This window comes from Canis lupus, chromosome 19 (genome assembly GCF_048164855.1).
Source record: "Canis lupus baileyi chromosome 19, mCanLup2.hap1, whole genome shotgun sequence".
Taxonomy (NCBI): domain Eukaryota; kingdom Metazoa; phylum Chordata; class Mammalia; order Carnivora; family Canidae; genus Canis; species Canis lupus.
Genome location: NC_132856.1, coordinates 7,600,189 through 7,619,879, shown reverse-complemented (window position 1 = coordinate 7,619,879; position 19,691 = coordinate 7,600,189). Strand labels below are relative to the sequence as shown.

At 41.8% G+C, this 19,691-nt stretch overlaps 1 protein-coding gene across 6 annotated transcripts in view; it reads left to right on the top strand.

The window, feature by feature from the left end:
* Positions 1-19,691, top strand: part of TSEN2 (tRNA splicing endonuclease subunit 2) — a 60,018-nt gene that overhangs the window by 22,434 nt on the left and 17,893 nt on the right. For 3 of the 6 annotated variants that reach the window (XR_012011535.1, XR_012011537.1, XR_012011536.1), the window contains exons 8-13: positions 4,964-5,014; positions 7,240-7,378; positions 14,912-14,948; positions 15,486-15,597; positions 16,911-17,000; positions 18,178-18,311. Coding sequence is in view for 3 of the 6 variants with exons in the window: in XM_072785083.1 (XP_072641184.1) it covers positions 4,964-5,014; positions 7,240-7,378; positions 14,912-14,948; positions 15,486-15,597; positions 16,911-17,000; positions 18,178-18,237 (489 nt within the window). In the remaining 3 variants the exon portion in view is untranslated. Of the gene's footprint in view, positions 1-4,963; positions 5,015-7,239; positions 7,379-14,911; positions 14,949-15,485; positions 15,598-16,910; positions 17,001-18,177; positions 19,007-19,691 lie in introns of those variants that run through there. The other 3 variants (XM_072785083.1, XM_072785082.1, XM_072785084.1) reach the window with 1 other exon arrangement.

Genomic DNA, 19,691 nt, shown 5'->3' with positions numbered 1-19,691 from the left:
GGGTGGCTCCTGCAGTGTTTAGCACCATTCCCAGTGTACATGTGGGTCCCAGGAAGTGCTTGTTGACTGCATCCACATTGGCAATATTTTGGACGTGTCCACAGAAAAGTAGTTGTGTCTCTGGATTTCCTTGCCTGTACCTCCTTCCTTGCCATGAGGCCACATGTACAAAGAACAGACTGTTGGACTAGGAAAGGATGTCTGGAATTATTTACTTTACCTCATTTTACAAATGAGACAGCTGAATCTGTCATCAAAGATAGTAGCCGGTAGCCACATGTGACTATTTAATTTAAAATACAATTGAGCAAAATTCAAAATTCTGTTTCTCAGTTGTAGCAGCCGCATTTCAAACACTCAGCAGCCGCATATGGACAGTGGTGGCTGTACTGGACAGCACAGGTGTAGAGCACTGACATCACAGGAAGTTATGCTGGACAGCACGGTAGATACCCATTCTCTAGGTGCTTGGGCTCTCCGGCCCTTGATTTCTTCTCTCTAAATGAGAGTTATGTCATACCTTGCTCAAAGATGTTCTGGGAACTTATGTGTAATGGGCTCAGCACAGTGCCTGATGTATAGTAAATGTTCAATAAGTGTTAGTGCCTGCTTTTCTTGTCGTTATCATCATTATTAAATTACTTGTAAAAGCTATTTAGTAGCCAATTGGAACATTTTCTTTTGCAATCAGTATTTACACCAGTGTTCCCTGGGTACTTACTATGTGCCGGGCACTGGGCTAGGTACTAACAATACCGAAATAAACAGAATATGGCTCTGGTCCTAAAGATAGCCCAGAAATAATTACATCCAATGCGGTCTGTGGATTGTGCCAGTATTCTCCTCTAGTATCCTTGTACCCAACGCCTGACATCTATCAGGTGCTTAACAAATAATAATATTTATTAAATGGATGCATACAAGATGTGGGATTTGCACAGAAACTGTTGGGGCGGGTGGTCCAAAGGGTTGCAAGCTAACAGAAAAGACTTTACAGAGTCGGTGATATCTGTGAATGGTCAAAGATAAATAGGAGATAGCCAGTTGGCTATCTCTGGGCAGCATAGGATCTTTCATGTAGGTTGGTCCTGGATGGCAACACAGGAGGACTAGATCATGGAAGGCATGTCTACTGGTATCTACCAGGGGTCTGACCTGGTCATGGAGGCACTGCGGCACTGCAGGAAGCTGTGTCAGGGAAGGGCAGGTGCCGGAGCTACACCAGTAGGAGGGTGGGATGGAGGGCTGACGCCAGGAGGAGCTGGCCATTGTCTCAACTCTGGGAGGCAGCAGCCATGGGCAGAGAACGAGCATTGGGTGTCAACCTTACTGTTACAGTAGGTGACCAGTTGTGTTCCATGTGATGCTTTTTACCAACAAGAAAAGGTGCTGCTGTCTGCTGCTCTCTCCCAAACACTCCCTGAAGAAAGACAAGAGTAATGGGAGGTAGGTGAGATTGCTCTGCATTCTTGGAAGCTGCTTGTTCTTGAGGTTATTCCAGAGAGGTGTTGCAGTTTTCAGGGAGTGTGTGATTAAACCTACCTCTGCCTCTCAGGTCTGTTTTGGCAGATTTCCTCTCAATCACCCATGTTTGGTGTACCAGTTGTACAGTTTAGTGTTTTTCCATAAATGTCCATCAGGAACATGGACGGCCCTTCTGTGGTGATTCAGAGCAGTTCTCTCGGGTGCTTGGGAATGATAATAACCACAGCTGACTTAGAGATCTGTTACTGAGAACTGTTTTTCCATTATAATGCTTTGGGACCAAACTAGATTTAGTGACATGACATTAAAACCATCATTAAACTCTTCCCTCTTTTTTGCTTTGATAGTAAAAACTTACTAATGAGATCTCAAGGGACATAATCACCCACCTTCCCAGACTTCCCCCGTCTTCTGATGATTTAATTCTAAATACAGCCAACTCAGTTAAGATCCATTCCATCTGTAATAAATGCCTAAGAGCAGTTTGTGTGCATTCATAAAAGGCATTTATTTTAGGCCAATATATATTAATGAGGCATTGGTTTCATCAGTTTTTAGAGAAGCATTCATTTACTGATAATGGAAAGTTTTTAAAGAACTTAAAGTCTAACAGACAACAGGAAGGAGTCTTTTGTTTGGCAAGGAGAGGATTGAACTTTTCCAGGCTATAATATCTAAATGATTTTTTAAAAAGGAGGGAAAACTAAAATGAATGGAGCAGTTAGGTGCTTCACATAGCCTTTAAATTTTTTATGAGATTTAATCCCATTAAATCTTTAATAAGGCATTTTGATCCTCATTTTGTAGATGAGGTAGGAGAGCTTAAGTGACACTTCTACGGGCCTGTTAGTGAAGATTTCAGCCCAGCTCTACCACATCCCAGAATTCTCACTGTCGCACCATTCTGAACCAAGAAGTGACAGCTGGGAGAGCCGACAGGGGAATCACTTGGCTCCTTGAGGACCCAAGTTTTCCTCCTCCGTGGCACCTTCTGGCCACTGTGTGCATCCAAGAAACAGTGGTACTCTGCATTAATAAGTAGTGTGCCACAGGAAGACAAAAGCAAAATAAGATTGTAGGGCACCTGGGAAAACGGTTACCAGTAGGTAAAAGGGGCCATGGGGGCATAGAGCATCCATGTGAGGAGAAAGGAGCTGGAGAGCCAGACCAGCAGAAACCTACTCTCAGTGACTCTGGCAGTTTCCTAAACTCAGGGTTGATTCGGCACAAGCACTGAGCAATCACCATGTGCTGGATCCCCTCCCAGGCCAGCAAAACTGCAGACAGAGTGTCTGCTCTCACAGAGTTTACATTTGAGTTGGAGAGACACATGTAAGAAAGATCTTTTCAGACAAAACTGTTCTAAAGAAGATGATTGGGTTGGGGGTTGCTTTAAGAGGGTGGAAGGGAAGACCTTGCCAGATACGGGCATAGCCATTACAAGGGTGAAGGAAGATGAATGAGCTTCGTGTGTTCAGGAGCAGACATGGAGCCAACATGGCCAGCAAGAGTGGTGGTCAGATCTCACGGAGTGGGAGGTGGTAGGAAGCAAAGTGTAGTAAAGCCTTTTGGAGGGTTTTAATCATGGGAGCCACATGACCTTCACATGTGAAAAAGATGGCTCTGGCTGCTGTGAGAATGCATGGAGCAGAAAAGCTTTCGAGAAGTCCAGGCAGGGGGTGGTGGCTGGGACCCAGAGAAGCGGGACCTTCAGGTGACCACCTGTATCTTCAGAGAAACTCTAGGATTAGATCTGAGTGAAACTAAAGTTGTAGTTCTTGAACCACTTTACTCTCTTAAGAATGATTAAAAAGACCCCAAGGAACCTCTTTATGTGGAGTATATCTGTCACTGTTTACCAAATTGTCAATTAAAACAAAATTTTAAATATTTGTTCGTTAATTCATTTTAAGATAATGACGTGAAATCCATTATACGTTAACATAAATAAAATTTTATGAAAACTATATTCTTTCAAAACAGAATAAATTCAGTGAGAAGAATGGCACTGTTTTTCATTTCTGCCAGTCACTTTAAGGTCTGGCTTTCTAGAAGTCAGCTGGCTGCCCACATCTACTTCTGTATTCATTCTGTTGTGATACCACATGTCTTCAAACCTCGAGAGAACGAGCAGGAACAAGGCAAATAATGCATTATTATCACAAAGTAGTTTTGACCTGGAGATCTTCTGAAAGAGTGTTGGGAACTCCAGGATCCCCAGACCTTTCTTTGAGAACTGCTCCTGTGAAGAGAAGTGCCATCAGCTAGCCAGGAGAAAGTAACAGTGGGTGGATTCAGGCAATTCCTGGGGATCATGAGAATGTTTCCTTAGTGAACCTTGTCGCTGCTTGAAACCACCTACAGCTCCATAGCCTGTGCTCTCTTAAATCTTCTTGTTGTTTGTTCCTATGTGTGCTGGGGCAGTGAGGAAGCAAGCTAAGTAAACAGTGCAAGCTAAACACTGTCAGTACCATGCTGTTGAACAGAAACGTGCAAGCGCAGAACAGGGGACTACATCTCTGTCACCTCATCTGTGCCAGGCGGCAAGAGCAGCAGAATGTTTTTCATTTGGTTATAATCTTTTGTCCTATTTGTAAAGTAAGTACTCCAGTTTTACTAATAGCCATGGTTTAGCCACTGGCACACCAATCTTGCATAAGTCTAGTCAGGTGTAAACAACCCTGTCCCCCTCTACAAGTAGAATGAAGAACAGGGTCTGTTTAGTGGTATCAATGTTTAGCATTGTCTGTCTTTTATCAGACAGCATTTGGGGCACCTGGCTTGCTCAGTTGGTAGAGTATGTGACTCTTGATCTCAGGGTCAGGAATTCGAACCTCACAGTGTGTGTAGAGATTACTAAATAAATAAACTTTTTGGAGGGAAAAGCAATTTTTATTTTCATTTTACTCAACTATAGCTGACTTTCCTTGCTTTTCCTCCTGCTTCCACCATGCAAGTAAAACACATTACTGTGTGGTGAAGTTCATGGGAAGATAGGGATTACTTAATAGGAAGTCACTTTACAGCAAGGGTGACTGAGAAACTCCTGTTTTACAAGCCAAATCTGCAAGGCCTACTTTTTTGCAGATTTCTGTATATTTCTTTCTGTAAGTTTTTTTTCTCCGTTTAATAGATTATTTAATTTTACAGAGGAAAATCTAATGAGGTAAGCTTTCTATTATTACAGCTGTTTAATCATTTTTCAGTTTAGGTAGATGGTTTTTAAGGAGGAAAATACATGGAAAATATCGTACAAATGCTTTGTTTTTTACTGATTTTTAACCAATTTGTGACTTTCATATTTTCTTAGATTTTTTCTAATCCTTGAAATTTGCATGAACCATTTATATTAAAAATTTGTGGCCATTTTGAAGATGATTTAATTTGTACTTAAGGCAAAAAGAAATCAATATGTAAAATAACTTCTCAAGAACGTGGGACAGTTTCTAATGCACATTTCTGCTTGCTCTGTTTTTAGGCCTTTTTCCTGGTCTATGCTCTAGGATGTCTGAGTATTTATTATGAGAAGGTAAGATGTTATATTTAGATATAATCCACTTAAAAGTTTCCTGGTATTAAAAGCAGGTTGTAGTAATTTTCCTATTACTGTAATACAGATGCACCTACTTTCACTGAATAAAACTGAATTGAATTTTTTCTCTGGGTTTAGGCTTTGGGTAAGATCCCCAAATTTAGGCTTTTTTTTTTTTTTTGTAAAATCTTTTTTTTATTTATTTATTTATTTATTTATTTATTTATTTATTTATTTATTTATTTATTTATGAGAGCATGCACGAGTGGGGGAAGGGGAAAAGGAAAGGCAGAGAGAATCCAAGCAGACTCCTTTCTGAGTGCAGAGCCTGATGCAGGGCTCAATCTCATGACCCTGAGATTGTGACCTGAGCCAAAATCAAGTCATGACACTTAAACAACTAAGCCACCCAGGTGCTCCCTAATTGGGATCATTAAGGCAGAAGCCAGCTTTGACTCTTTCAGATTTATTTCATTCCCGGAGACTAGGAGAAGAGTAGTATCTTAGAGAATGATCAGGAAATCTGTGTTAGGACAGTACTAAAAATTAAAACTGCCATGTTCAGCACCTACTTTGGTAAAGGTTGTGATTGGGTACCTTACAAGCAATACTTCTAAACCTTAACTCTGCCTGGTAAGAATTCTACAGTTAAGGTAACTGAGGCTCAGGGGAAGTAAGTAACTCACCCGAGGTCACACAGCTAGTCTGGTGTCAGGGTATCTCCAAAGCCTGTGATTCTGTACTGTAGCCTGCTGCCCTTAGAACAAAGTCCCACAAGAAACCAATATCATTGGTTACCTTCTCGTAGAGGCATCAAGGGGGCTGGGCACACAGGTGGAAGGGGAAACTTCACTGTACATTTTTATGCTTTGTGAACTTGGATCATGTGAATATAATACCTATTCAAAATAACTGAAATGAAATTAAAAAGAAAAAGTTAAGCAGAACAATAAATAGAACAGAGAAAGGATATTTTGTTCTGTTCTTGTGAGTACATAATTTTATCTATCATTCATCAAATTCTAATTATATAAATTATTTTCATGAGTATTCCAGTGGTTTGAAAATAGCTGTCGGCTGATGGGTGACTCATTTTCCCAGATGATGGCCATTCTTAGCTCTCCTTGTCTCTTCTCTTAGGCCTTAGCTGAAATTCATCAGAATATTTCACTGCCACCTAGACTCCTGAGCCTCTGAAACATGATGGGCTCTCCAAAGTGGAAGTTTGGCCTTTCCCACAAGACTATTGCTTATTACAGGGGCGGAGAGTGTTACCTTAGTTTGGGATTTAAAGGCCACATGTGTATGGAGTTTCTATTTTAGGAACAACCAAAAAAAAAAGAAGAAGAAAGAAAGAAACAAACAAACCTCTAGCTCATATTTATGGGTTAAAATCTTGGGCTGTGACAAACTGAGCAAGTCTCATTGACTGAGCCCTAACCCAACCAGAGAATCGAATCGAATGTTCTCTGAACCAGGCCACTCTCAATCTCTTCACTTCCTCCATTAGAAACATATGGAGTTGGACTATTCATTTGTGCCATGAGATAAATTTTCCAGTTTCAAAGACTAAAATGGGGCTTTTTTTTTTTAAGCTTTTACAAAATTATGTTTTGGTTTTTCTGAATGTGACCTGCCATACAGTAGCTACTCTCTTGGGTCTGTGAAATGTTTGAAACGCACTGCCCTCCGACTTTGGTGGACTTGTCACACTTGAGCACCCTGGCATGCACTCATTTCTCTGCCTCACCCCACTGCTTCCAGTTCCCTCCACCACCCCCTTCCACTTGGCTACTTCCTCCTCATCTCCGATGTTACTGTTACAGGGCAGCCTTGTCCAGAGTCATGCTGTCTGATAGATAAGCCTCAGACAGGAACCATGGGTATCATTTTAAATTTTCTGGTAGCTACATGAAAGGGGTTAAAAGAAAAAGTCATATTATTTACATAGTTTATTTATTTCAACGTATCATTCCTGTTTTCCTGCCAAGTCTTTGAAATTCAGTGTGTATTTTCCACCTGGAGCACATCTCCCTTCTGGCCCGTGTCTGATGCTGCCACACCAGACAGCACAGGTTTAGATCCTCTGTTAAGTCCCTCTGTCATAGTACTGTGTATGTTTACTGCTTCGGCTCCACACTTAGTATGGATGTCAGGTCACAGGCTGAATGATGAGCGAATGCATGCATAATAATGCCTTTTTTTCCTTTCACTAACATTAGGAGCCCTTAACAATCATGAAGCTCTGGAAAGCTTTCACTGTAGTTCAGCCCACATTCAGGACTACATACATGGCATACCATTACTTCCGAAGCAAGGGCTGGGTGCCCAAAGTGGGACTTAAGTATGGGACAGATTTACGTAAGTAGTTCTTGACACGGTAGGTGTGAGAACCAGCATCTGCAACAGATCCCAGGGTGAAAACTTGAATTGGTAATATGTGCTGTTGCTGATTTTTTTCTAAGATGTCTTCCTTTTGGCTTAAATAAAAATATTTGGGTTGGGCTAGAGGGTTTGTCCAGAAAGAGTGAAAAGGAAATCTGAGGAGAAAGCCCAGAGACAGAAGCCTGTAGCTCTACATATTAAGGTTTTTCCTCTCATCTGCTCTGTAATCTGAGAAAAGAGTTTTATGGCCCCCACCCCCCTCCTCTCATTAGCCATGTTATCATGTGATATAAGGCAGTCCCTTACCTGCTAGGACTCAATTGTCTCATCTGAAAATGAGAATAATCCTATAATAATATGATAATCACTGCTATCCTTTGTTGAGCACTTACTATGTGTCAAGCATTTTAAAATTCATTATATCGGGGATCCCTGGGTGGCGCAGCGGTTTGGCGCCTGCCTTTGGCCCAGGGCGCGATCCTGGAGACCCGGGATCGAATCCCACATCGGGCTCCCGGTGCATGGAGCCTGCTTCTCCCTCTGCCTGTGTCTCTGCCTCCCTCTCTCTCACTGTGTGCCTATCATAAATAAATAAAAAAAATAATAATAATTTTAAAAAAAAATAAAATTCATTATATCATTTAATCCCTAAAGCAGTCCTGTGCAAAGGATACTCTTTATTATTCCTAGTTTTCTGATGGGAAGATTGCAGTTTTTGGAGAATGGGTCATTTTCCCCTAATAGTTTCCAGGGCCAGCAACTTAAGAGAGCTGAGGTTTGAATTCTGGAAACTCTTGGAAACTGCCTATTCTTATCGTAAAGAGAGAATTCTGGACCAGACGAGCACTTCATTCAACAGATAATTACTGAGAGTCTTCTGCGGGCCAGGTCTTCTTAGGTGCCAGTAATACAGAGGTGAATGAGACAAATACAAAGCTGCCTCAGTGCAGCTGCTTACATTCTGGCTGGGAAGATGAGTAAGCAAACAAGTAAATACATAATGTAATTTCAGGGACTATTAAATACTGAGAAAAATAAAACAGGAAAGGGATAGAGAGTGAAGAAAGTTAGGAAAAGACTTTGAAAAGATGTGACCACAAGCAAAAATGTGACCACAGTGAGGGAATAGGTCACTTGAGAATCTGGGGAAGACCAGGGTAGGCACAAAGTGAACAGTAAGTGCAAAAGCCCTGAGGCAGGAACAACATGAAGACAGGGATCCAGAACTTGGAGATCCCAAGGAAGAGTGAAGAACAGAGGAGGCACAAAGAGAACAGCAAGCATAGAAGCCCTGAAGTAAGGAAATCTCAGGAACTGCATAAAGATGGTATGTCGAGAACTTTTAAATCCCAGAGGGAGAGTAACATGAGGTGATGTCTGCAACTTAGGCTGATGCAGATTGTGTAGGACCTGTTTATTATTCTGGTGATTGGAAGTCTTGAGGATTTTGAGCAAAGAAGTGACTTAAAATGAATAGGACCCTCTGTCTGCTCTGTTACTAATAGACTACAGGGTGGGGCAGGAGACAAAAATGGAAGCAGAGAGACTTAGTTAGGAAAAATGAGTCAAACCAGCCCTGGAGACAGAATGGATGTGAGAATTTCATTTAAGAGGAATTGGGAATAATGCCTACATACTTAGGATTCGTATTTGGGACATATTAAGTAGGTCCAGTGGAGATATTATGAAGATAGATGATTCTAGAGCACAGGAGAGTCTTCACATATAAATGTGGAGTAGTCATTATGTAAGGAACTCTCAAAGCCACAGGCCCGGGTGAGTGGACAGAGACCCTGGGGTCCCTTCCAGCACTAGTGTCACTACTAAGTCCCTCAAACTCATTTTCCACATCTGCTAAGTGAAGGTGCTTCCTGGATGTTTTCAGAATTGTTTGTGAGGCTCAAAAATGTCAAGATATTTGAGAAGTCCTCTAAGGAGTCATGGCCCTTGAGGTCTTGTGAGCTGTATCATGTGATTGTTTCATGTGTTTTGAGCCTTTTTAATACCCAAAGAAAGCCAATTCAATATTTTAAATCTAAATGCTCTAAAATTGCACTTATCCTGGAATCTTAGGATAGTCTTCAGGAGACCCCATAAAATATGGTGTTTGTAGATTGGTGTGTTTTTCTGGGTCAAGAGTCCATGCCTTTCATTAGATTCTCCAGTGGGAAGGGTGCCAGGAATCCAAAATAAAGGTTAAGGGTTTCCTATCCCTCTGAGATAAATGGTTTCTTTTGTTTCTTCCATGCCTGGATTTCAGGTTCAGATATCCTAACTCAGGGTTAGCACACAAATGATCAGGATTAGCTTGAAATTAGTTTGTTAGGTTTATACAGAATTGTGTTGGCCACAGTTCACCATGTTTAAATAAGTTATGTGCCTGTTTCATTTTCCTTCATTGGCTTCCTGCCGTGTTCTCCTTTTCATACTCCTGTAAGAATAGCCACTTGGTGCAAACACTTGGCAGGTCGTCTTCAGCTTTCTCATTGTATGGGTGAAACTTGAGTTAGAATTTTCCAGTCAACAAGGCTGTAGGGATACTTTCAGAGGTGGCATGGGGCTAGTGAAGAGAGCTCTTTAAGTTCATGGCCAACTCTACCTCTTTACTGTGTGACCTCAGGCAAGTTACATCATCTCTCTAAGTTTCCATTTGCTTATCATGAGTAACACCATCTTCTTTACAAAAAAATAAAAGTTGCAAGGGAAAGGGGCCTTTGTGGAGTACCTTCTAAGCATAACTTATCAGGTATTTTCAATATATCCCATATTGTTGATGAAGAGTCGTTTTAAAACAAACCGTCTGGGCCACCTGGGTGGCTCAGTCCACTAAGCATCTGCCTTCAGCTCAGGTCATGATCTCAGGGTCCTGGGATGGAGCACTGTAGCGGACTCTGCTCTGAGGGGAGGCTGTTTCTCCCTCCTCCTCTGTCCCTCCCCTGCTCATGTTCTCGCTCTCTTTCAAATAAATAAAATATTTATTTAAAAAAAAAAAAACAACTGCCTTATAGGGAAGGTTGAAAGGACAGATTTTTTTTTTTTTTTAAAGAAAAAAGCAAGTGTTATTGCCCAACTCCCTGGAGGCCTTTGCCCACAGCTGGATCATATCATGTACTTCAGGCTGCTTGTATAATTAATGTGGGACCAGATCTCTGGCCCAGCAGCAACACGAAGGGTGTCTTCACATTTCCTGCTTTAGCAGGGGTTCACAAGCCTGGGATAAAACGAACAGCTTCCTGGGGCACCTGGCTGGCTCAGTTGGTAGAGCATGCAACTCTTGATCTCGGGATTGGGAGTTGAAGCTCCACACTAGGCATAGAGATTACTTAAAAATAAAATCTTTAAAAAAAAAAAAAAAGGAATAGCTTCCCTAAATTTTCCTGTTCTCTGGGCACAGCTGCTTGGTGCCTGCAATTTTTTAACAATATTATTTTAATTTTGAAGGTTGGTGACCTAATCACACATACCCTAGAACTGCCAACACAGGTTAAGCCCAGGACATCCTCTCTTAACCATTGTTTCTGCTTATAGAAGTAATGACTTATGACAAAGGGCCATTATGAAATTCACATCTTATCAGGGAAACTCTTCCCTTGAATAAATCTTGTCAATCACATTTCATTTGCAGGAGCAGTGCTTGGAACAAGTGATATGGATCTCAAATTGAGTGCAGCTGTCAAGCTACTTGACCTTGATCACCCACTAGTGAAAACCAGATTAAAAACCAAGTGGGAGCCTTTCCTTATATTCCCCACCCAAAAGCTCCTTCATCTGCTGGCTTTTATGTTGCCCTGGCACCTAGCCTTGGTGCTTTTTTTCCCTCATCTTGTTTAATCTTAATACTCCTGTGAGTCACATGGTATTCACTTCCTTTTATAGTATGTTGGGGAAATTATGGTTTAGAAGGGTCAAGGAAGCTGCCGAGGGTCCCACAGCAAGTAAGTGCAGAGGTTAGCTCTGAGTCCAAGCTCGATGTACTTCCACCACACCAAACCACCATTGCCAGCCTGAAAGCTAAAGACCAACTCCAGCTGTATATTTTGTTCTGACACATGCAGCTACTGGTTGATGTGACTTAAGATCTAATTACTCCTAAGCCTCCTTCCCACACAATCCCAATTTTGGATTTGCATTGACTGAGTTTGGTCGTGTAATTTCACAGCTGCCTGCGAATTAGAAGTTGAAAGACAAGTGGAGTGATGGGGGCCATTAGAAGCCAACAGGGTACAGGGTTCCTGGAGCCCAAAGGAGTCATCGCCAGCAGTGGCACCCAGCCCCAGAGGCTGACAACTAGTTCACTCGCTTGGCTTATTTTTCCAGTCAAACTTCTTAAATGTTTTTGTTAACATTTTCCACATCTGCACGCGCAGCTTTTGCATGCAACTCATAAGAATAGGGACATTCTTCTACATCACTATAAAACCATATAATCCCTGAGAGAAATCAGAACTTTCAATATCATTAAAATGCCAGAAAATTTAAATTTCCATCTATTGTCCCCAAAATGTCTTTTGCAGCTATGGGAGTTTTGTGGTGGTTTTTTCAATACAGACTCTAGTCACTATTGATTTATCACATCTGGCATTGTAGGTTTCTCTTTTACTTTCCTAGGGCTGCCATAAGAAATTACCACAAGCTTAGTGGGCTTAAAACATGGGAAATTCGTTTTATCACAGCTCAGGGTGCCAGAATTCCACTGGGCTGTGCTCCCTCCAGAGGCAGTAGGGGACATCAATCCCTTGTCTCCTCAGCTGCGAGTGGCACTGGATGTCCTTTGGCTTATGGTTGCATCATTCCAGTCTCTGCAAAAAGCCTTTTCCTTTTTTTTTTTTTTTTTAAGATTTTTATTTATTTATTCATGAGAGAGAGAGGAGAGAGAGAGAGGCAGAGACACAGGCAGAGGGAGAGGCAGGCTCCATGCAAGGAGCCCGATGTGGGACTCGATCCTGGGTCTCCAGGATCATGCCCTGGGCTGAAGGTGGCACCAAACTGCTGAGCCACCCAGGCTACCCTAAAGAGCCTCTTCCAAATAAGGCCACATTCACAGATTGTGGCTCACTATAGCCTTTTTAGCTTTTTTTTTTTTTTTTTTTTTTAATTGAAAACAGTTTCTCTACCTTGTTTTTCAGGGCATCAAATTTTTTTGAAGATTCCTGGAGGATATCCCACATTCTAGATATGTTCAGTTGTTTCCTCATGATTAGACTCCAGCTCACATTCTTTGGCTCACATAGTTGTATGTATCATGCCCCATCAGGAGGTGCTTAATGTCAGGCTGTCCCACTCTTAATGACACTAAGTTTGATCACTTGGCTAAAGTGACCAGTGTCACATGTCTGTTATAAAATTGCATATTTCCTTTTGTAATTAACAAGTAATACGCAGGATGAGACTGCATACCTGGGTCCCCAGTAATTATAATGGCTGCCCGAATTAATTATTGCAGTAATCATTTACTAATTCTTTCATTCCTTCTACATGCCATAGCTGGCATTCATTTATAAGAAGGAGCTTTCTCTTCTTTTCCCCATTCTTCCAGACTTTATTTCTGAAAGCCCAGGATTTCTTAGACTTCTGAAGTTTTCATCTTTCTGCTTGAGAGGCACTCTTGTAAAACGATTTTATTTTCCCCTCTGAATACACTCTCATCGTTATGATTACTATCCTAGGTAACATGTTGAACCTTCATTTTATGCCAGTCACTGTGTCAGCCCCTCTCCCTTCAATGACTACCCCCAGATTTCCTAATAAGGAGATTGAAACATAGGGCATCTTCATGTGGTCTTGATACTGATAATACTTGAACTTGGGTCTGTCTGGTGCTTTTAACTTCTAAGCTATACCACCATCATCAATCATCCAAAAGGACCCAACTTGGGAGGAGCTGCTTTCAAATTATGTAATGTTCCAGTGTTCCAGATGCACATTAGACATGTGTGCCTGGTCACAAATAATGGTATTTAGTGCTAGAAAAGATCTCAATTTCCCCCTCGTTTTTCATTTTGTACTGTTGGAAACTGAGGCTCAGAGATGTTAGTAACTTACTTGAAGTCACACAACCATGAGTGGCAGAAACCAGCCAGAAAACAAAATTCCTGAATTCAAGTTCATTCCAGTACGTGGTTTCCTTCCACTATACCATATCTCAGAAAGTTGAGGATTGTATGTTGGGGTATTTACTAAAATTTGTGCCCTGGCACAGTGAATTTGAGCTGACTTGCCAAATCCTTTAAATATAATTTAAATAGGAAATAGAATAATAAGAAGGAAACGTGACTCTAGAAAGTGTAGTCTAGGTGAAGGGTTGCTCTATTGTCCATGGGATCCTACAGAGTTACTAACTCATGCTATCAAGGTAGCTCTGAGCTTGCTGAACCTAAGGAAAATGTGATTAGCTACAGTACTGATATGGCCCAAAAGGAAAATTCTGTCAATTCCTCAAAGGATAAGAAGCTTTTTTGCACGGATTTTGCACTGGGGACAGCTATAAGCTTACAGATGTAATTGTGCATTAGTAAAAGTAATTTTTATAGCCATAGTTACATATAAGCCCCATACCTCAGAGTCTTAACCACAGAAGTTAATTTTTCATGTGAAAGCCAAAACTGGTGTTTCTGAGTGGTGAGCAGATCAACTTCCAAGGTGCCTCAGGAGCCCAGGCTCTTCCTTATGGCTCTGTGGTCTTCACCAAGTGGTTTTCAAGGTCATCTTCAAAAAGAAGTAAATATAGCCTTGGTACGTGGCAGGGTTTTATGGGCCAACCTGGCTGCTTGAGAGACACAATCTAGCCATGTGCCTAGAAAGAGAGGGAGTAGGTTTGATAAACAGCCACTCCTCGCCACGGACTTTGTGCCTCTGAAAGGTTCCCTATGAAGTTCCAGAGTCCGCATGACAGAGTCCCTGCCTCAGACTCTCGTGGACACTGGCTTTTGACGTCCGTAGAATGAATTAGTAGGGCAGACTGATCTCCAACTCGTATGTATGGTTATGTGACTGTCTTCTCCACTTGACTTTGACTATTTCTTAAAAATAGTCATGATTCTTATTCCTCTCTAGCACCAAGACTCAATCAACTTGTACCTGGCCAGAGTACCTCAGACACTTAGAATTAGGTCGATTTGAAATTAATAGCAAAAAAAAAAAAAAAAGTAATAGCAAAACGCTGGTCCATGTTATACGAACTTAACATGTTTGACATAATTTCACATTCTCACTCTGTAGAGTATAAGACAAGAGGTGAGACCAAAATTGCTTATATTCAAATTTGGATTTCATTTGTGGGGTGAGGGTGAGATGAGAATGCCAGGGCCCCAATCATAGAGTTGCTTTGTTAATTGCATTTTGTTCCAGGAGGAAAAAAAACAGTTTGAGTTTTAAGATAGACTACAAGATATATTGCAAACTACCCATATACAGATAATTGGGTATTTATGTCTCTTTGGAGAAGAGAAAATGTCAGTAATAAGATTTTGATTTCAAATGGTTATACATTTTCTTTCTTTTTCTTTACAGTGTTGTATCGAAAAGGCCCTCCATTTTACCATGCAAGGTTTGGAATGATTTTTAAATAAGTTAATAGCTTAAAGGGACAGGAGGAAACTTCTGACCTCCAATGTAATTTTCACTGCCATAGAAATAGTTATAATCATGTTGTTCTTCACCTCTTAGGAGTAAATGCTCTATATCTGTGCCTTCGACACTAACACTGTTGTACTATATGTAAAATAATAAATAGGTTACGATAACATGTGTTGTAGTGTTATACATTGAGTTCATCTATGCAGTTGATTGTTCATCTTAATATCAGTGAGTGTTATCTAAATAGTTGAATGAATTCACGGCTTTCTTATTGGGAGAAATATTTGTATTCTTTCCTTGTCAGTGCTGAGATGAGCCTGAAAGTTTGTAATGTAAAGTGAGAGTTTTTCATTAATACTTTTCCACAATAACACTGCAGGGGAATTTAAGATTAGATGTTGCATTTTTATTTTCTGTATCTTCATTCTTGATAGAACAAGCATTACTCTTTTTAAAGAGGTTGATTTCATGCCTTTTGCTTTTACAATGCCCCCTATGTGTCTTCCAGTTACTCTGTCATCATCGAGTTAGTCGACGACCATTTTGAGGGCTCTCTTCGCAGACCCTTCAGTTGGAGGTCCCTGGCTGCCTTGAGCAGGGTTTCAGTTAACGTCTCCAAGGTAACAACATCAGCTTTGACATTCATGTGTCACTTAAATGGTTGGATTTATTTTTTCTTAAATATAGTAAAATCATAAAAGTCATCTGTTGGAACTTCAGTGTTCCTGCCAGCAAGGTTCTAAAAGATGAGGTGAGAAGCTGGCCTCCTCTCGTATTCCCTGCCACCACTCACTGGTGCTGAGCTCCAGGACTTAAACTTCAGAATTTCCTATAGTGATTGATGTAGGGGGGCATTGCCTGCCTGCCAGGGGTGCCATCAGCACATGCTAAAAATTCAGTCACACACATTCGCAGGGGAGTCAGAGCATTGATAAGTTTCTTTTCAAAGCTAGCAGATTTCTTGAAGAAAAAGGAAGAATATTAATATTTATAACTAAAAACAGTACATGTGGGCAGCCTGGGTGGCTCAGCGGTTTAGTGCCTCCTTCAGCCCAGGGCCTGATCCTGGAGACCCGGGATCGAGTCCCACATCGGGCTCCCTGCAAGGAGCCTGCTTCTCCCTCTGCCTGTGTCTCTGCCTCTCTCTCCCTCTCTATGTCTCGAATGAATAAATAAATGAAAATCTTAAAAAAAAAAAAAAAAAACAGTGCATGTTTTCTCACCACCCTGTTGTTATCTTCATCCCTGAGGGTGAGGAATCAGAGATGTTGAGTGATGAACCCAAGATCTTGCAGCTTATATACAGAATTGGGATTCAAACCCAGAGTCATCTGACTGCCTGATTTGTGTTCCGCTATATTCTGCTGCAATCGAGATAGGAGAGAAATTTCATCTCATACCAGGACTACTAAGGATGAAAGCTTTGTGTGTTCTCTTTTACTCAGTAATTTGCTAACTGAACACAGATTGCGAACCCCCTCTGACTCTGCTCCAGTGCTGCTGGAGGCGCTGTAGGAGGGGAGGCCAGAAGGTCCAGCAGAGGCCAGGTGGCAGCTGCCTTGAGTACAGATTAAGTTGCTTAGGTTTGGCCTGTAAAAAGCACCTCTGTCTTTTAGAAATAGGGAGTCTAAACTGTTTCTAGTATTTTTATACCCATTTGCTGGGACTTATGCATATATTTAATATGTTAAATACTGTGTTTATAATCCATATATTTGTTTTATTTACACTCTCTTGCCATGTTAACAGTAACTAAATGACAGGTCCTTAGTCTATATCTCAGGCCCAGTCATGTTTCTAGGAGGAAACCAAGGTGGTTTGTGAGTTTCCAGGAGCACATGGTGGGAGGAAATGGAGTCTGTCTGCATTTCCTACTGACACACCCAAATTTATATTGTATAGGATGTGGAGCTTATTCTTCATTTCTCAATAGGAACTCATGCTGTGCTATTTGATTAAACCCTCTACCATGACTGACAAAGAGATGGAGTCACCAGAATGTATGAAACAAATCAAAGTTCAGGTAGGTGAACTCAGAAACAAACTCATGGTATTGCAAAGATCTGTCCACCACATTGGGTCCTCTGGAATATGTGGTCCCAAGAAAAGAAATGAAAACCATGTAGCCTTGATAACAGGGAGCCCCTCAGGCCCTCTCCCTGCTGAGCCCACTCTCACGCCCCCTTAATTCCTGCTGCTGCTCTGCCTGCCATGTCCTCTGGCCTCAGTCCCCACCCTTCAGGTGACACTGCTCTCACAGACACTGGCACCTCCTGGCCAGGCCTCTCCCAGGTCTCATTCCCAGAAACTCAGGTGTCACTGCTCAGTCCCTCCTTGAACTTGTCTGGCTTTTGGGGAATCTTCCTGGCGGGTCTTTCTCTGGCAGGACTGCCACACTGTCTCCCAGCATCAATTACTGTTTCTACCCCTGGCCCCATCTGTGACTCTTCCCCCATATTCAGCAGGTCATCGATGTTGTCTCTGACACTGTACCCTCCCTCCTTGTTCCCACTACTCTGTCCCACTGTAGCCTTGCCTGTTGGCCTCCCCGGCCCCAGTGCCTCATCCATGCAGTTTGTCCTGCTTGTGCCCACTAGGTTAGCTGTTCATAGGATGCCTGCCCAGACGCACTTCTCCCTTCTCAGCACTGGCCCAGATATACCAGCGCCATCTCAGACCTGGATCTGATGTTAAATGCTAGCTTTCACACTGGTACTCCTGTTCCTGAAACCTGCTAGTGGAATACCAATGCAAAGGCACGTTTAGATTTTAAAATCTGGTGTCAGGGCAGCCCAGGTGAGTCAGTGGTTTAGCGCCGCCTTCAGCCCAGGGCGTGATCCTGGAGACCTGGGATCTAGTCCCGGGTCAGGTTTCCTGTGTGGAGCCTGTTTCTCCCTCTGCCTATGTCTCTGCCTCTCTCTTTCTCTCTATCTGTGTCTCTCATGAATAAATAAATAAAATCTTAAAAAATCTTTAAAAATAAAATCTGGTGTGATTATGGTAGACAGTATTTGCATGTGAGGTGTCTATTGCTGCCTTCACCTTTCCCCCTGGTGTTTCAGTGACAAGGAATGGGAGCAGGTGTCCTCATTATATAGACAATTCTCTGTGAAACATTGCTGTGATCTCACATGCCTAGCATGTTCTTTCATTTCTGTTTTTGAAACTTTTAATCACCTTTTTATTTTCGTTGGTTACAGGAGGTGATTCTAAGCCGCTGGGTTTCTTCAAGAGAGAGGAGTGACCAAGATGAACTTTAACAGTCCAACCTCAGAACTATGATTTACCAGCAAATACTATTGAGTCTCCTACAGTAAGCCAAGTTCAGTGTGAGGTAAAGAGTCCTCTTCTATAGCTCTCTGATAATTGAAAACTTTTAAAGGGCATGCCACTCCCAGCACCAAAAAGTGATTAGTATTTTATAAGATAAAATTACCCAGGAGACAAAAAAGCCCTGTGCTGGCCTTCAGAATCCGTCCTTGGGTCAGTCACTGACTCTGACTGATCCCGAGCTTCTCGTCTATGGACCTCTGTCCTCATCCATTCCAGTATGAAGGTTGGACTAGATGAGTCACAAGAGGATTCTTCCAGCAACAGGGAAATCCTGTTACTCTCCAATTTTACCTGAAAATGGCAGTAGTTTACATTCGTGTGGCACGGTACAGTTTCCCAAACACTTTTATGTGCATGCATCTTTTGTTACTCACCTCCAGTCTGTTCCTGAGAGTGTGTCAGAGAGGAGACTTGGGGATTTGTAAGACCCCATCGATCCATTATGTTAAATGGAACAAATAATGTGTCTCCTCGTATCTAAGAACTTGAACCAATTACTCAAACACTTAAAAATTCGTTTAATGTCTATCAAGGATTTCCATGTCAGAAAGCCTTTAAAACCTAATCTTTAACTTTCAGTAAACTCACTGATGGACATGTTTGTGTATTGTACACAACAATATTGTACAGTATTAGATAAAAATTGCATCTTGCCTCACTGAACTTGTTACAAAATAAAAAAATGTAGTGAAATAATGTATGAAGATACATAATTCAATTAGCATTTAGTAAAACACAATTAACCAAGCCTTTTTCAATTTGCTTGCATACCAGTGAAGGTTTGGGAAGTGGCAGTGATGGAGGGGCAGATAAGTAGGGGGGATGCCAGTGATGGTGTGAGGGAGACAAATGTCTGAGATTCGTCCAGTGTCCAAATTCAGGACACTGGCAGACAGTCTTCTCCTTGGTACTGAATACCCCAAAAGTGGAAGGTAAGAGCTGGAAGCTAAGAGATGACTAGGAGACGGGTATCTGTGTGCATTCCTCTGACACGTGGTCCTGGGGCTCCCAGCAGCCCGAGATTCTGCTTATAGTTGTGTGTGTTCATGCGGTGCCTCTGTTCACACCATGATCCTGCTCTCGCAACAGAATCCTCATATACCTGCATGGTCTACATTTTAAAGATTTGGCATTCAAATAGGGGAGGTCGTCCCCCTGCCCCAGACCAATAATGACCATCCATTACTGCTTCTTAGTACTAACTCCTTTTGCTCTTTAGTTCAATGTTTTTACTACCGGCTTTGCTTTCTCCAGGCTCCTTAGCAAAGTAAAAGACTTTGCTTTGAAGCATCACTTTCTTAAAACCCTGAAAGTCAACAAAAATTTCAGGAGCCGTATCTTTTCCCCGTTTCATTTGTCATTGGTGGTTACACTTCTCTCC